The sequence below is a fragment of the Onychostoma macrolepis genome, chromosome 05, assembly GCF_012432095.1.
Source record: "Onychostoma macrolepis isolate SWU-2019 chromosome 05, ASM1243209v1, whole genome shotgun sequence".
NCBI lineage: Eukaryota > Metazoa > Chordata > Actinopteri > Cypriniformes > Cyprinidae > Onychostoma > Onychostoma macrolepis.
Window position 1 is genome coordinate 18,490,628 of NC_081159.1, and position 17,646 is coordinate 18,508,273.

Genomic DNA, 17,646 nt, shown 5'->3' on the forward strand with positions numbered 1-17,646 from the left:
ATTCATTCAGTGCTGGTTAGTGAAAGAATCAAAAAAAGTAGTCATTGTACAACTTGAGAAACTGAATAGGCCATTTGAACAAAATGCAGTCATTTTACCATCCAGATAGAGGAGATGCAATAGAAAGCACTCTCAAATTCCCCCTATTCCGGCACTTCGGTCAGATGTGGCTTAGACTCATAGCCTTTTCCATGGAAATATCCATGTTGTTGCCTTGTGGCCTTGAAATTCAGTGTAATTTTTGACAAACCTCTGGGTGATTTCTTCAGGTTAAACAGGGTGAATGCAATCAGCTAATACATCCAAAAATGACACCGGGCATAATTTGGCAGCCAGTGAGATGTCATTTCATTTCTCATCTTATTAGGTCAAATCTAAGTCCACAAAATGGCCTTCTTTGTGTTTGTCACACACAATGTCTGAATTTTAACCCCTCCAGCTTAGTCTGCCTGTCTGGCACAATTATTGTCATAAAATTTGAAATTTCATGAAGGAAAAGGCAGAGCACATACTTGCCTAGAAGATGAAAGAGATGAAAAGAGATGAAAGATGAACTCATGGTGTCCTTCCAGCAGTAAAACAGTCAAAGAGAAGGGAAAAATCAGCCTTTCATGAGCATCTGAGCGCACAGTATCTTTGACCGGGTTCCATGAAATAATTAAGCACCTATAGATCGTACATTACCTGTGAAGAAAGAAAGACAAACAATAGTTACATTTATACCATCTATAATACCCTGAATGTTCTCTGAAGAATGATTTAAATGCAGTGTCACTGAAACCTTCTTTACCGTATTGCCTCCAGGCAACATACTTTATTTTAGGGTTTTTTAATAAAATGAGACACCAATTTAATTGATAAATGCTGTCTCAGGGTAGTAGAACTCAAACACTAATCAATGAAAATGCAAAAAACTGATCACATGACCAGTGGCAGTTTTAGGCATGGGCGAACCGGGCAGCCGGTTCATGACAAGTGGGGGGCGGCACAAGCACTTGAAAAAATAAAAATAAAAATCATCTGCGCCGCTAAGCGGTTTTCTATTATCTATCATATAACTGTGTGGGGAATTGGCAAATTGGCATATTGGTGCCCCTGCTTGCTGAGAAGGTACCGTGCACAGAAGCTGTGTGAGAAGTGGAAAGGGGAGGGGGGTGCGGGTGCGGCCGCGGGGGACAGTTCACCTCTCCCAAATGGAGCGGACAAGGAGGGCTTGTCCGCTCCATTAGAGGGACAAGTGGGGTAAAGTCAGTCACACCTTGACTTTCTTCCAAATAACGCACATTTCATTCATAACATTAAAACACAGGCCTATAATTTGCACGTTTTCGTTTTTTCTGAATTGTGTGAAATGGCTAATAAAAATAGGTAATACAAAAACGATTATGTGGAGGCGAATTGGTCTAGTCTTGACTTCTGGTTGTGAGTGACAGTGTTGGGGGATGGGAAATCTGTTGATTGTCGAGTTCCAAATAAACACAGAGTGTTTATTATGTATATAGAGTATATTTATTTAAGTTCTGATAACTTACTGTTTTATACTGTAATACTGTTTTGTGCAGAATTGTGTTTTTCAAATCTTCTGTTGCAGGATTTGTGCAATTGAGAAATATAAGCTTGTCTTACACTTACAGTGGGGCAAAAAAGTATTTAGTCAGCCACCAATTGTGCAAGTTCTCCCACTTAAAAAGATGAGAGAGGCCTGTAATTTTCATCATAGGTATACCTCAACTATGAGAGACAAAATGAGAAAAAAAAATCCAGAAAATCACATTGTAGGATTTTTAAAGAATTTATTTGCAAATTATGGTGGAAAATAAGTATTTGGTCAATAACAAAATTTCATCTCAATACTTTGTTATATACCCTTTGTTGGCAATGACAGAGGTCAAACGTTTTCTGTAAGTCTTCACAAGGTTTTCACACACTGTTGTTGGTATTTTGGCCCATTCCTCCATGCAGATCTCCTCTAGAGCAGTAATGTTTTGGGGCTGTCGCTGGGCAACACAGACTTTCAACTCCCTCCAAAGATTTTCGATGGGGTTGAGATCTGGAGACTGGCTAGGCCACTCCAGGACCTTGAAATGCTTCTTACGAAGCCACTCCTTTGTTGCCTGGGCGGTGTGTTTGAGATCATTGTCATGCTGAAAGACCCAGCCACGTTTCATCTTCAATGCCCTTGCTGATGGAAGGAGGTTTTCACTCAAAATCTCACGATACATGGCCCCATTCATTCTTTCGTTTACACGGATCAGTCGTCCTGGTCCCTTTGCAGAAAAACAGCCCCAAAGCATGATGTTTCCACCCCCATGCTTCACAGTAGGTATGGTGTTCTTTGGATGCAACTCAGCATTCTTTATCCTCCAAACACGACAAGTTGAGTTTTTACCAAAAAGTTCTATTTTGGTTTCATCTGACCATATGACATTCTCCCAATCCTCTTCTGGATCATCCAAATGCTCTCTAGCAAACTTCAGACATGTACTGGCTTAAGCAGGGGGACACGTCTGGCACTGCAGGATTTGAGTCCCTGGCGGCGCAGTGTGTTACTGATGGTAGCCTTTGTTACTTTGGTCCCAGCTCTCTGCAGGTCATTCACTAGGTCCCCCCGTGTGGTTCTGGGATTTTTGCTCACAGTTCTTGTGACCATTTTGACCCCACGGGGTGAGATCTTGCGTGGATCCCCAGATCGAGGGAGATTATCAGTGGTCTTGTATGTCTTCTATTTTCTAATAATTGCTCCCACAGTTGATTTCTTCACACCAAGCTGCTTACTGTGACGGGAGGAGCCAACGACAGACACAGTGGGTGTGGCGTCAGGCCTCGGAGAGGCTTTTTATTAACAAAATTGACAAAATAAAGTGTCCAGGGAAAGAAGTGTCCAAAATAAACAGGGGGGTCTGGTGTCCTCGTCGTGCTGCGGGGCTTGTGCAAGAGGGCAGTGTTCCAAAAGGGGAAGGGTCCAGGGAAGGGGCGGAGTCCGGCGGCCGCACGCGCTCCCACTCGGGTCCGGGCGCGAGGCGGCGGCTTCATCACAGCGGCGGCTCTTACACGTCGTCCACGGCCTTTGGCAGGACTTATGCGGCCCGACATCCTGGTCCGACGGCCGTAATACGGGTGCGGCTTTCGTCCGGACCGCGGGTTCGTCCAGCTCACGTCTTGGTGGCGCGATGTCCTCACGCACCCTTCCTGGACCCACGAGGACACCAGCGTGCATGCACGGGGAAGAGACCGGTCTCTCGAGGAGAGGCGCTGGGCATTTAACAGCGGCGGTGATGAGGCTTCATTCAGTCCAGCTGTGCCTCATCACACGCCGCCAGCCCGCGTTGATCCCACGCCCCTCCTCTCATCCACCCACTCCAGTCGGGAGCCTGGTGAAGGGCGGCGAATAAGGGACGGGGTGGTGATGATAATGAGGGGGAGGGCCACTGATCCGTCACATTACCTATTGCAGATTCAGTCTTCCCAGCCTGGTGCAGGTCTACAATTTTATTTCTGGTGTCCTTTGACAGCTCTTTGGTCTTGGCCATGGTGGAGTTTGGAGTTGGACTGTTTGAGGTTGTGGACAGGTGTCTTTTATACTGATAACGAGTTCAAACAGATGCCATTAATACAGGTAACAAGTGGAGGACAAAGGAGCCTCTTAAAGAAGAAGTTACAGGTCTGTGAGTGCCAGAAATCTTGCTTGTTTGTAGGTGACCAAATAGTTATTTTACCGAGGAATTTACCAATTAATTCTTTAAAAATCCTACAATGTGATTTTCTGGATTTTTTTTCTCATTTTGTCTCTCATAGTTGAGGTATACCTATGATGAAAATTACAGGCCTCTCTCATCTTTTTAAGTGGGAGAACTTGCACAATTGGTGGCTGACTAAATACTTTTTTGCCCCACTGTATATTGTTATAGTAAAACATGGCTGTTTGTTTTTCTCGGATGGGGGGGGGGGTAAAAGAGTAAGAATGATCTAAATGTATTTGCATTTTTGCAAAATTTTTAATGCATTTGTAAAAATAGTAATCCAGATACTATATCTGCACATATTATGATTTTTCTATTGAGAGGAGTTGCTTTCTCAGCTTTCACAATCAGTGAGGTGTCATTAGTGAGGAAGGAGAATTTACATGCATGTGCTTGTGTGTATGTGCATGCTTGTATGGATAAGGTGCATATTAGGTTAAGGTTATGCTGATTTTGAATTTTTTATCTTGAAACAACTCTGCCATTAGATTGTAATGTTTTGATATGATAACTGAAATGATGGTTTGGTTATACTTGTGATCCATGATGCTACAATGTTGCCTGAGAGCAACAGCTGGATATGAAATTGCATTTTATTAAATATGAGATATGCAATACATTAAAAACTAGATAAAACTAACTGTTCAAGTATTTGGTTAAAGAAAATGATGTTAAAAATAAATATATTTATTTTTTATGCATGAAAATGTCAAATGTTTACATTTGTCGTTGTGGTAAAATGTTGCCTTGAGGCAACAAACTTAAAAAAAAAAAATAATAATGAATAAATAAAATAATGAAAATGTTTATTGATATTGTTGATAGTGTCCAATTTTAAGCAGGAAAAACATCACAAATAATTTTTTCCTCGTTGATATCATATTGCGTACCATAGAAGGTTAATAAAAATAGACCAAAGAGGGACTAGAAAAATCTGCTGATGCCAAAAGGAGATGGAGGGTGAAAATTACAATTTAGTGAAGAACATCTGTAAAATTGCCTTGGCTGCCAATAAAAAAATGATGTTTAGTTCCTAAAGCATCTGTTGTAATGGTAAACTGCTCAAGGATATTTTTTATTTGCCAGTTTAATGATGTGGATTTTGGAATTTGCAATGCACAAATCCTGTTGAATCAGGTCATTTTATGAGATCAGTATTTCTCATTATATCCCATTATATAAATTCTGTATTTTATATAAGCTAAGGTTTAGGTTTATAAAAAATGTAATGTCTTATGCTCACTAAATCTGCATTTACAGGTGCATCTCAATAAATTAGAATGTCGTGGAAAAGTTTCTTTATTTCAGTAATTCAACTCAAATTGTGAAACTTGTGTATTAAATAAATTCAGTGCACACAGACTGAAGTAGTTTAAGTCTTTGGTTCTTTTAATTGTGATGATTTTGGCTCACATTGAACAAACACCCACCAATTCACTATCTCAACCAATTAGAATACTTCATAAGACCAATAAAAAAAATATTTTTAGTGAATTGTTGGCCTTCTGGAAAGTATGTTCATTTACTGTATATGTACTCAATACTTGGTAGGGGCTCCTTTTGCTTTAATTACTGCCTCAATTCAGCGTGGCATGGAGGTGATCAGTTTGTGGCACTGCTGAGGTGGTATGGAAGCCCAGGTTGCTTTGATAGCAGCCTTCAGGTCATCTGCATTGTTGGGTCTGGTGTCTCTCATCTTCCTCTTGACAATAGAGGTTCTCTATGGGGTTCAGGTCTGGTGAGTTTGCTGGCCAATCAAGCACAGTAACACCATGGTCACTGAACCAGCTTTTGGTACCTTTGGCAGTGTGGGCAGGTGCCAAGTCCTGCTGGAAAATGAAATCAGCATCTCCATAAAGCTTGTCAGCAGAAGGAAGCATGAAGTGCTCTAAAATCTCCTGGTAGATGGCTGCGTTGACTGTGGACTTCAGAAAACACAGTGGACCAACACCAGCAGATGACATGGCAGCCCAAATCATCACTGACTGTGGAAACTTCACACTGGACTTCAAACAACATGGATTCTATGCCTCTCCACTCTTCCTCCAGACTCTGGGACCTTGATTTCCAAATGAAATGCAAAATTTACTTTCATCTGAAAAGAGGACTTTGGACCACTGAGCAACAGTCCAGTTATTTTTCTCCACAGCCCAGGTAAGACGCTTCTGACGTTGTCTCTGGTTCAGAAGTGGCTTGGTAGCCCTTTTCCTGAAGACATCTGAGCGTGGTGACTCTTGATGCACTGACTCCAGCTTCAGTTCTCTCCTTGTGAAGCTCTCACAAGTGTTTGAATTGGCTTTGCTTGACAGTATTCTCAAGCTTGCAGTCATCCCTGTTGCTTGTGCACCTTTTCCTACCCAAATTCTTCCTTCCAGTCAACTTTGCATTTAATATGCTTTGATACAGCACTCTGTAAACAGCCACACCTTTCAGTAATGACCTCTGTGACTTACCCTCTTTGTGGAGGGCGTCAATGTTCGTCTTCTGGACCATTGCCAAATCATCAGTCTTCTCCATTATTGTGGTTTCAAAGAACAAGAGATACCCGGAATTTATACTGTAGGGATGGTCATTAACTGAGACTCAAATGTAAATATTCTAATATTTTGAGATACTGATTTTTGACTTTCATGAGCTGTAAGCTCTAATCATCAAAATTAAAACAAAAAAACTTTTGAAATGTTTTACTTTACATGCAATGAACCTAAAATATATGAAAGTTTCACTTTTTGAAATAACTTACAAGAAAAAATGAACTTTTTCACGACATTCTAATTTATTGAGATGCACCTATATATGATACAAAAAATGAAAAAAACTTCATTAAAAAGTTGTATTTAAAATTGTATTAATATTTCAAAATGTTTTCTGTTTTCCATTTCTGAGATCTTCAGTGTCCCATGATGCTGATTTGGATGAAAATTGTTTTGCTGCTTAATATTTTTGTGGAAACCATGTTTTTTTTGTTTTGTTTTGTTTTTTCAGGATTCGTTGATGAACAGAAAGTTAAAACAAACAGCGTTCATTTAAAATAGAGAACTTAAAACATTATAAATGTATTTACTGTCACTTCTTCTCAATTAAAAAAATACATCAAAAAATCTTACATAAGTGTAAAAGTAAATCATATCAAGTATATCAAGGACAGTATTCTCTAACAAACACAAACCTTCTCCAGATCTTCCATGATCAGATCCTGTTCTTTCACGTTTTCCTTGCCTGATGACTGGCTTCTTTCCCCTAGACCCTTCCCACTGCCCACCGACACCAGCTCTTGGATAAGCACCTGTCCTGGTCTCGGACCTCCAGCCTCCAGTGCAGGCTCCTTGGTCAGGGGCAAGTTGGCAGGTAATACAGCGTTCCCCTGCAAACGGTGAGAGTAAGCTCCTCCTCTTGCCCGAATGGGCTGAGCAGAGCTGAAGCTTAAAGGCTGCCTTGAAACCTTTGCGAAAGTTCTCATTGAAAAACCCATAGACTATGGGATTGACGCTGCTGTTAAAGAACGCTAGCCAGTGGGCCAGAGGATAAAAATAGATGTTAATAATGCGATGCTGACGCTCACTCAGGCTTGCGTAGTCACTCAGCATCATGAGTGCCCACAACGGCAACCATGACAGAATGAAGAGCAGGGCCACCACTAGCAACATTTTAATGACCCGCTTCTTTTTCCGGGACACCAGCTGACGACTTTCATATCTGCTGTTTTTCCCAAAGCTAGAACCGGAGCCTGAGGTCCCAACTTGGCTTACAGGGAGAGGCATGGATGTTTTGAAGAGCGTGATTCCAATCCGGGCGTACATGATGACAATTAGGGTCAGAGGTGCCAAATAAATGTTAGCAAAGAGTACTGTGGTGTAAATCTTGCGCATCTCCTGGTTTGGCCAGTTTTCACGGCACCAGTAGAAGGGTTGTGTGGTGTTGCCATCGCTTAGCAAGATGGAGACTCTGTGCTCTTTCGTGACCTGTAGCATGACACCAGACGGACACATGATGGAGATGGCCAGAACCCAGATGATGACGATGATGAGGGTGGAGGTGGAGATAGTGAGCTTCTGTTTGAAGGGATAGACAATGCAGCGGAATCTGACACATTAATACAAAACAAGGAAGAGAGTGTGAGGAAAGAAATTAAAATGAGAGAGGAAAAGAGACGGGTGACAGAAAATGGAGCAGAGGAGATTGAGACAGAAACAGAAAATATGTGTTTCAAGAAAGTGTTTTAAGGAAAAATGTACAATAAATATAAACCTGAAGATAATAATTTAAATAATTAAAACATTTAAATTTTAAATGTACACTACCATTCAAGTTTGGGGTCAAAAAAAAAAGATAGGAATTTATTATTATTCATATAAATGTCATTTTTCAAATTGTACAAATGTAGCAAATCAGATTTTTGATGATTTCTGAAGGATCATGTAACACTGAAGACTAGAGTAATTCAGCTTTGCCATCACAGGTATAAATGGCATTTAAACTGTTAGTTTAAATTGCAATAACATTTTACAGTACTGTTTTTGCAGTATTTTGATCAAATAAATGCAGCTTTGATGAGCACAAGAGACTTCTTTTAAAAATATTTTAAATCTTACAGACCCCAAAAATTGAGCGGTAGTATACATAAAACACACAAGAAAATATGTATATTTCGATAACACTATATTAACTACAAATATATTGACTTTTTGTTTTTTGTTTTTTTAGCTCACCTGTCAACAGCAATGGCCACTAGTGTGAAGACAGAGGCAGATACAGATATTCCCTGCACCATCCCACTCAACTTACACACCAAACTGCCAAAAGGCCAGCCTGCAGAAGAAAAGTGAAATGTGAACAACAGGGCAGAAATTACATATATATCTTAAGGAACCATTCACTTTTCATATAATAATTTAGACCATCATTCCCAAATTGTGACATCATTTACAAGCATCTGTATTGAAATTAAATAATTTAGCTATTTAGCCCACCTTTAAATACTTTTCTTGTTCATTTTTTCAATTCACTCTCTATGCAAGACAGTCACTGCGTACATACAATACTGTAGTATATTTTTGTTTCCTACTTGCTTTCTTCCTCAGTTTTATTTACAGTTAATGCAGCTTGACAGACAGACTTCACAATGTGCACTTTTTGATCTCGACTTTTCTCTCTCTCCCATTTGGTTTTCTCTCTCACTTATTCTCTTTTTCACTTATTGACACCACTTTAACACATTCCCTTGACTCTTTCAGCTTACAAAGTGGGGCTGGCACTTTTTGTGTGCTGAGTGGTGTTAGCTGAGGGGATTATAGAGGAAACTGATGAGAAGAACAGAGCTCAGTCACTTGGGGACCTATTGTTTTTGTTCACCTCTTGCGAGAGAGTAAACCCAGAAGATCCTTTTAAGAGGCTGATTAAATTTGGAGATATTGTGCAGCAGCTGGTCGATGTGTGGGTATGAATAATGATGTGACTGATGAAGAGTTTTTAAAATACAGATGGAGTATGAGAAAATGAGTCTGAAGAACAGAGGAAGTAGGAGACAGTAAGACAGCTAACGAAAGAATTAATGAGAGAAACGGGAGCTAACAAATATATAGACAGAGAATGTCAGGGGTCATTCAGTATTAAAGGTTCACTTTTCTTATACAGAGAACTAAAAACAATGCAGATCCAGAAAGGCTTAACTGTATATTAATCTAACTTCAAATATAAAAAAATGGCTGTACATCACTCTTCTCTCTCTCTCTATATATATATTAGTGCTGTCAAACGATTAATCGCATCCAAAATAAAAGGTTTTGTTTACATAATATATGAGTGTGTACTGTGCACATTTATTATGTATAAATACACACACACATATGAAAATATTTACATGTATTTATGTATATATTTATAATCATATAATTTATATTATATATAAATATATTTAAAATATAAACATAACATATTTTTTGTAAATATATACATGCATGTGTATGTATTTATATATACATAATAAATATACACAGTACACATATATATTATGTAAACAAAAACTTTTATTTTGGATGCAATTAATCACGATTAATCATTTGATAGCACTAATATATATATATATATATATATATACAGTGGGTACGGAAAGTATTCAGACCCCCTTAAATTTTTCACTCTTTGTTATATTGCAGCCATTTGCTAAAATTATTTAAGTTAATTTTTTTTTTTTCCTCAATGTACACAGAGCACCCTATATTGACAGAAAAACACAGAATTGTTGACATTTTTGCAGATTTATTAAAAAAGAAAAACTGAAATATCACATGGTCCTAAGTATTCAGACCCTTTGCTCAGTATTTAGTAGAAGCACCCTTTTGATCTAATACAGCCATGAGTCTTTTTGGGAAAGATGCAACAAGTTTTTCACACCTGGATTTGGGGATCCTCTGCCATTCCTCCTTGCAGATCCTCTCCAGTTCTGTCAGGTTGGATGGTAAATGTTGGTGGACAGCCATTTTTAGGTCTCTCCAGAGATGCTCAATTGGGTTTAAGTCAGGGCTCTGGCTGGGCCATTCAAGAACAGTCACGGAGTTGTTGTGAAGCCACTCCTTCGTTGTTTTAGCTGTGTGCTTAGGGTCATTGTCTTGTTGGAAGGTAAACCTTCGGCCCAGTCTGAGGTCCTGAGCACTCTGGAGAAGGTTTTCGTCCAGAATATCCCTGTACTTGGCCGCATTCATCTTTCCCTCGATTGCAACCAGTCGTCCTGTCCCTGCAGCTGAAAAACACCCCCACAGCATGATGCTGCCACCTTCATGCTTCACTGTTGGGACTGTATTGGACAGGTGATGAGCAGTGCCTGGTTTTCTCCACACATACCGCTTAGAATTAAGGCCAAAAAGTTCTATCTTGGTCTCATCAGACCAGAGAATCTTATTTCTCACCATCTAGGAGTCCTTCAGGTGATTTTTAGCAAACTCCATGCGGGCTTTCATGTGTCCTGCACTGAGGAGAGGCTTCCGTCGGTCCACTCTGCCATAAAGCCCCAACTGGTGGAGGGCTGCAGTGATGGTTGACTTTCTACAACTTTCTCCCATCTTCAGACTGCATCTCTGGAGCTCAGCCACAGTGATCTTTGGGTTCTTCTTTACCTCTCTCACCAAGGCTCTTCTCCCCCGATAGCTCAGTTTGGCCGGACGGCCAGCTCTAGGAAGGCTTCTGGTCGTCCCAAACGTCTTCCATTTAAGGATTATGGAGGCCACTGTGCAGCAAAAAATTTTTTTGTAACCTTGGCCAGATCTGTGCCTTGCCACAATTCTGTCTCTGAGCTCTTCAGGCAGTTCCTTTGACCTCATGATTCTCATTTGCTCTGACATGCACTGTGAGCTGTAAGGTCTTCAATAGACAGGTGTGTGGCTTTCCTAATCAAGTCCAATCAGTATAATCAAACACAGCTGGACTCAAATGAAGGTGTATAACCATCTCAAGGATGATCAGAAGAAATGGACAGCACCTGAGTTAAATATATGAGTGTCACAGCAAAGGGTCTGAATACTTAGGACCATGTGATATTTCAGTTTTTCTTTTTTAATAAATCTGCAAAAATGTCAACAATTCTGTGTTTTTCTGTCAATATGGGGTGCTGTGTGTACATTAATGAGGAAAAAAATTTACTTAAATGATTTTAGCAAATGGCTGCAATATAACAAAGAGTGAAAAATGTAAGGGGGTCTGAATACTTTCCGTACCCACTGTATATATAGAGAGAGAGAGAGAGAGAGCGAGAGAGCGAGAGAGCGAGAGCGAGAGAGAGAGAGAGAGAGAGAACATTGTGGTGTTCTGGGAATAAGAGCAAAAGCTTTAAAAGGAATATTTTCTCCATCTTAATCATAATGGACATAGGAACATGTCACTTCTGATTCTTATAAGGATCATAGTCAGTGAAGGAAATATCCCATAGCTATTATTATGTCATGCTGGCATGTTCACGTTACAGACCAGTTAGGGTAGATTGGAACGCAGCCTTGATTCAGTCAGAAATACTTGATTTTGCTGTGGTTCACTTGGAACAGATTACGTTGGCAGGGCAAAAACAGTCTGATAAAACAGTGTTAAAAAAATTACTTTTTGCGATTGTGTTGTTGGTGTGAATATTACCACTCTTTTTCGTGTGTTGTTCAATTATAATAAAAGATGCAAATCTATAATGCATTTGAGTTGTATGTTCTTTACTGTGTCGCTCTGCTCCACAACATGAAAATTATATAACATCAATTATTCAGTAATCTACGTAGTCTAATGTCAAGTCTAATGTCACATTGAAGGACTAAATGAGATTATCATAATGTTAACATTTATAAATAAACATCCAACAAGTACTATTGGAAACAAAGTCTTGGTTGCACTGCAACCAACAGATTGTTACAAAGTTCATGTGGTTAAGGATTTTGATGAGGGGGAATGAAGAGTAATGGGTAAACTTTGTCTGTCTGTAAAATACTTTCAGAGTCTGAGATTAATTTTGGTGGCATTCAGCCTACAGTTTAATTTTTTGTAAGTCTGTTAGGTCTGTATTAGATACGTCAGACTTTTACTGTGAGGAAGGTTGGGATGTTTGTTGTGTAACACTAACTCAGCAGGAGCTCTTTGTAGCATTGCACAATGTTCTCTTTGAAAGATGCACAGCTGCTGTTTGTACCATTTCAGCTCCGTGAAGTGCTTTGTCTGAAGTCTGCATGAACTTCGGAAGATCCATTCGCCTGCAGCCAGAATCCTGTCATCTTGCAGTGGTGAAATCCAAGCTAGTGCAAACTTACTGAACCGTTTACTGTCAAAAAGGGTCTAAGTAAGCTACTCTGTCAGAGTTAATATTTTATAAATTACTTGATGTGCCAATTATTTATTTATTATTAGTTTGTTTTATTTCCATATTATTGAACATACATAGATGCTGATCAACCAACCACAGCAATTTATTTTGCAACTGACACCATCCCCTGCAGTAAATCATTTTATCCCTTAAATCTTTGATCATCAAAATGACTATTTTCAAAAACACATTGTAAATAGAAACCTTTTCCCCCACCCCGCATGTTGACAGGATTGTTTGTGACGTAGGAAACGGGCGGTTTCAAACTGCATTTCTGAGACAAATTTTGGTACACCGCCATTTTAAAGAGAAAATTCTGTATGAATGAATTTGCACATGGTTTTTCACATTAAAAACACCAGACAGACATGTAAACAACATTAAAAATGTGAAGACCCACAGGGGGTTTTTGAAGACATCTTTGTGTTTTTCACTTTCAATTTACATATAGAGCTGAACTGAGGGTGATGGCCATTCCTTTGAGATCACAAATCCATTTACTCTGTATCTTTGAATTTGTTTCATGATACAGTGTATGCTGCAGTTTTCTAGATTGCATGGGGGACCTTACAAATGTGTATCTGTCCTTGTGTCTTCATCTGCTATTACTTGTGACCTCGAAGGCCAGGACAGCCTCAACTCATAATTAAGCTAAGAAAAGAAAACAAGATATTTTGACTGTCTTTGTCTTTGTAATAGTCTGATGTGATTCATGAGCTAGCAGAGGATCTGTTCATGGCACTTAATGTCAGTCATCAAGCTATATGAACTCAAGTGAATGAATGAAAAGGTGAAGGTCAGTTTAAAGCACAGTTAACAACAACAACAGGTCTCAGGTTCGGAACAATTATTGCAAAATAGGATGGCAAATACGAGGCCATACATAAAATAAAACCACAGGAAGATAAGAAGATAAAACATATACAGTCATGGCTCAAAATATTGGCACCCTTGGTAAATATGATCAAAGGCGGCTGTGAAAATGAATCTGCATTGTTAATCCTTTTGATCTTTTATTTAAAAGATTCACAAAAATGTAACCTTTCATTGGATTATAAGAATTTAAAATGGGGGGAAATATCATTATGAAACAAATGTTTTTATCTAATACACATTGGCCTCAATTAACGGCACCCTTTTATTCAATACTTTTTGAAACCTCCATTTGCCAGGTTAACAGCTCTAAATTTTCTCCTATAACGCCTGATGAGGTTAGAGAACAGCTGACAAGAGATCAGAGACCATTCCTTCATCCAGAATCACTCCAGACCCTTTAGATTCCCAGCTCCATGTTGGTGCTTCTTCTCTTCAGTTCACCCACTCATTTTCTATAGGGTTCAGGTCAGAGGACTGGAATGGCCAGCAGAAGCTTGGTTTTGTGCTCAGTGACCCATTTTTGTGTTGTTTTTGAGGTTTGTGTTTGGATTATTGTACGGTTGGAAGATCCAAACATGGCCCATTATAAGATTTCTAACATAGTCAGTCACTTATTTATTTTTTATCTGTTGGTATAGAATCCATGATGCCATGTGTCTAAACAAGATGTCCAGGACCTCCAGCAGAAATATACCACAACATCAAAAATACAGCAGTATATTTCATTGTACACATAGTACTTTTTATCCCTGTGTTCACCAAACCCATCTTGAGTGTTTGCTACTAAAAAGCTATTTTTTTTAGTTTTATCTGACCATAGAAGCCAATCCCATTTTAAGTTCCAGTCGTGTCTGATAACTGAATATGCTGGAGTTTGTTTTTGGAATTTTCACTGCTCTAGCTCTTTCTTAAAGCCACTTCACTAATTTTTGAACTGTGAAGCAATTATCTTTTGCTGCACATCAGAAATATATTCTATGGTTTTTCTCATTGTGATGGATGATTAAGGGAATTTGAGCTTTGTTTTCCCTCCTATTTATATTTTTTTGAATTTCATGTTCATAATCACCCTGGGGTGCTCAAAATTGTGAATATGAATGGGAATATACTTCAGAGATATTTTACTCATAAGAATTTTTAGGGGTGCAAATAATTGTGTCCAACGTGTATTTGAGAAAAACCATTTATTTCATAATTATATTTCCCCCCGTTTTAAATTCTTATTATCCAATGAAAGATTAGATTTTTGTGAATTTTTTTAATAAAAGATCAAAAGGATTAACAATGCAGATTCATTTTCACAGCCTTCTTTGATGATATTTACCAAGAGTGCCGATATTTTTGGCCATGACTGTAACATATAAACACATAACAGGCATATAACACAGCAAATGCACTATTGATTATAAGATAAGGAGAAGTGATTTGTTCTTAAGATGTAATGTAAAAGCATGAAGACTATTCCAAAGCTTTGGGACAACTAATAATCTCTGGTTGGAAGACCTGACAGATCTCACCAGGTGGTGTTTCATCAAAACCTTGGAGAAATCACTTTTGAAGAAACTGGACTGTTTAGACTCATTTATTTAAGAGTCAAGGCTCTTAGTATGTTGTTCAATAGTATGTTGAAAACTGAGGGTGAAGAACTAGGCTGGCATGATAGACAATGTCACGTGGATTGTCTGACCCTTTTCTGTATTTGACAACAAAAACACTCAGTTCAAGCAGATGGCCTGAAACCTGTTTGCAACTGATTGTTCAGATGAGTTTGATGGGTTAATGACTTGTTACAAGTATAAATGGATTGCCACAGATGTAGAGGTGAAAGTGTTTTCATATCTCCACACAATAGCAACCTTCACTCTCTGTCTGTGAATATCATTTTCCACCATCAATAAGAGCTCTGCTGGCATTGGCTGTAAACGAATTGCAATAGTATCATGAGCTCTTTCTTTTTTTCTGGGGTTAAAGTGAACTATTATGTGAAATAAAACACGACATACCTGCAAACTCAAGAGAGGCGAAAAATGTATATGACCAAACTATTTCATTAAGTTACTGTATTAAAATATTAAATGCATAATAAATCTAATAAACACATTGTTGATATTGAATCCATTTAAATAAAAATTTTAATTTTCGATTAAGTTAATCTACATAGTTGAATTATAATATGCTAAGTTGCAATGTGCACAGTGTTGCACAGTCTTATTGAATGTCAATATGCAGTTTTTAAAGATGAAAAAACAAAAGAAAGCTGGTAAAACTAGGGTACCACTTTAGTTTAGGGGCCAATTCTCACTTTTTAACTAGCTGCTTAATAGCATGCATATTACTAGCATATTGGCTGTTTATTGGTATTTATAAAACAAATATCAATGTCTTATTCTGCATGACCATATTTTAGATATTACCCCATACCTAAACTTAACAACTACCTTACTAACTATCAATAAGCAGCAAATTAAGAGTTTATTAACGCAGAAGTCATAGTTAATAGTTAGTTAATAGTGAGAATTGGTCCCCAAATTAAAGTGGGACCCTTTGTAGTAATAATAACTGTGAAAAAACATACAATGCTTTACACAGCTGATTTTGTTATTTTGCATTATGAACTGCAAGATCAAGAAGAATTAATGCAGCATTTGAAAACACGTTTTGTGAATCAGAAGATGTTCTCTGTATTTTTTTTTTTTTTTTTTAAACTCACAAGATGTCTATTGCCTAATCGCATGTGCACCCACTGCTGTACTCAAGCACACAATCGGCTGGACAGTCATATACAGTAAGACTGAAATTTACAAGGATTTATATCATTAAATGCTAAAACCATCAAATCATATCAAGAACAGTTAGTGGTCAAAACAGCGTCGTTATGTCTGTAAGACTTGCACTTTACTGGCAATGGTTAGAGCACCGATATGCTGCACTGTAGTCACCTTTCTGAGGTCAGCAGATACTGTATGCTATTTGCTCAGGACACAAATCCAAAGATCTCAAATGTGGACTTTTTAAACTTACATTTACTGCGATTAAGGGTCGGGCTTTTTTCTTTTATTCACTGAAGCACCGTAAGGCTGCTGTCATGGTCTGCTCATGTTCAACCGCACACAGTGGTATTGTCGCTGAGGTCCTTGGAATGCCTTTGAGTGTTTGGTGCATTGCATTTTCCAGCAGATCAAATACCAAAGTTGAGGCACTGAGGCTCTGACCTTTGTTGATGTTTTTATGTGCTGCTGGATGCATAGTATACAGCTGAGAACACATTCAACTCATCTGTTGTTGTCAGGTGGTGACGTTCACACAAAACAGGAAAATCTTCCTGCCATATGTCAACACTTATTCTTGCTTTGCCTCGGCTTTGAAAGTGTGAGGTGTGGAGCAAGTTACATAAAGGTGTTACATGCGAGGCCTTAAGTGGAAAAGCACCTCTGGTGAGGGTGAAACGTTGGTTGTACATCAAGATTTATGTCATCTTGACCTAAAGCTTCTTTAGGCAGCTCATCTGCTGCAGTCCTGTTAGTGGGGACAGAGCTGAGGGAGTTCAGTGTTTTAATGAGATTCGGCTCCTTGGCTGTTTGGTAGCTCAGCAAAGAGCAGCCGTCATCAGGTATCACATAGAAAGTTCCTCAGGTTGTGTTGCTATGTGACAGGTAAATGTACCCAGGATAGGAAGTGTGTGCTTGGAACCGTAAGAGAATATTTGGATGCTAGTTGACCGTAGATCTGGTGGCTGATGCTGGAATTTATAAGTGCTGTCACTAAGGATGCTCACAAGGCCTCCCAAATTAGTGAATATTGTATGCCTGCATTGTTCATTTCAGTGTCTATCTGCAGTATCTAACCCCCAAAAATCAACATTTCATATTATAATGTTGTGAAGGATAAATTCACTTGTAGCATTTAGAACAAATGCATCTTATAGAGACAAATCATGCTATCTCAGAGCACAGCTAAAAAGTCTGGAGGACGTGCAGCTCTGAATAATTTGTGCTTTGAACTCATAGTTCTTTGCAAGCATTTGAAGCCTTGCGGTCTACCTTTTTCACTTGGTGAATGCATTACATTTCTGTTTCCATGCAATTCATATCGCATGTTTCTTTTTTCCACAGTGTTTAGGTTTTGATACATACATTTTTATCTGCCATCTTATCAATGTTGCAAATGTTGTCAGTTCTCATGGCTCATCATTTAGACACT

General features: G+C 38.7%; 1 protein-coding gene across 1 annotated transcript in view; it reads right to left on the bottom strand.

The window, feature by feature from the left end:
* Window positions 1-666: 666 nt before the first annotated feature.
* Window positions 667-17,646, bottom strand: part of LOC131540970 (neuropeptide FF receptor 2) — a 33,354-nt gene continuing 16,374 nt past the window's right edge. The window contains 4 exon segments of the mRNA XM_058776411.1: window positions 667-684; window positions 6,910-7,122; window positions 7,124-7,823; window positions 8,450-8,549. Coding sequence (XP_058632394.1) covers window positions 667-684; window positions 6,910-7,122; window positions 7,124-7,823; window positions 8,450-8,549 — 1,031 coding nt within the window.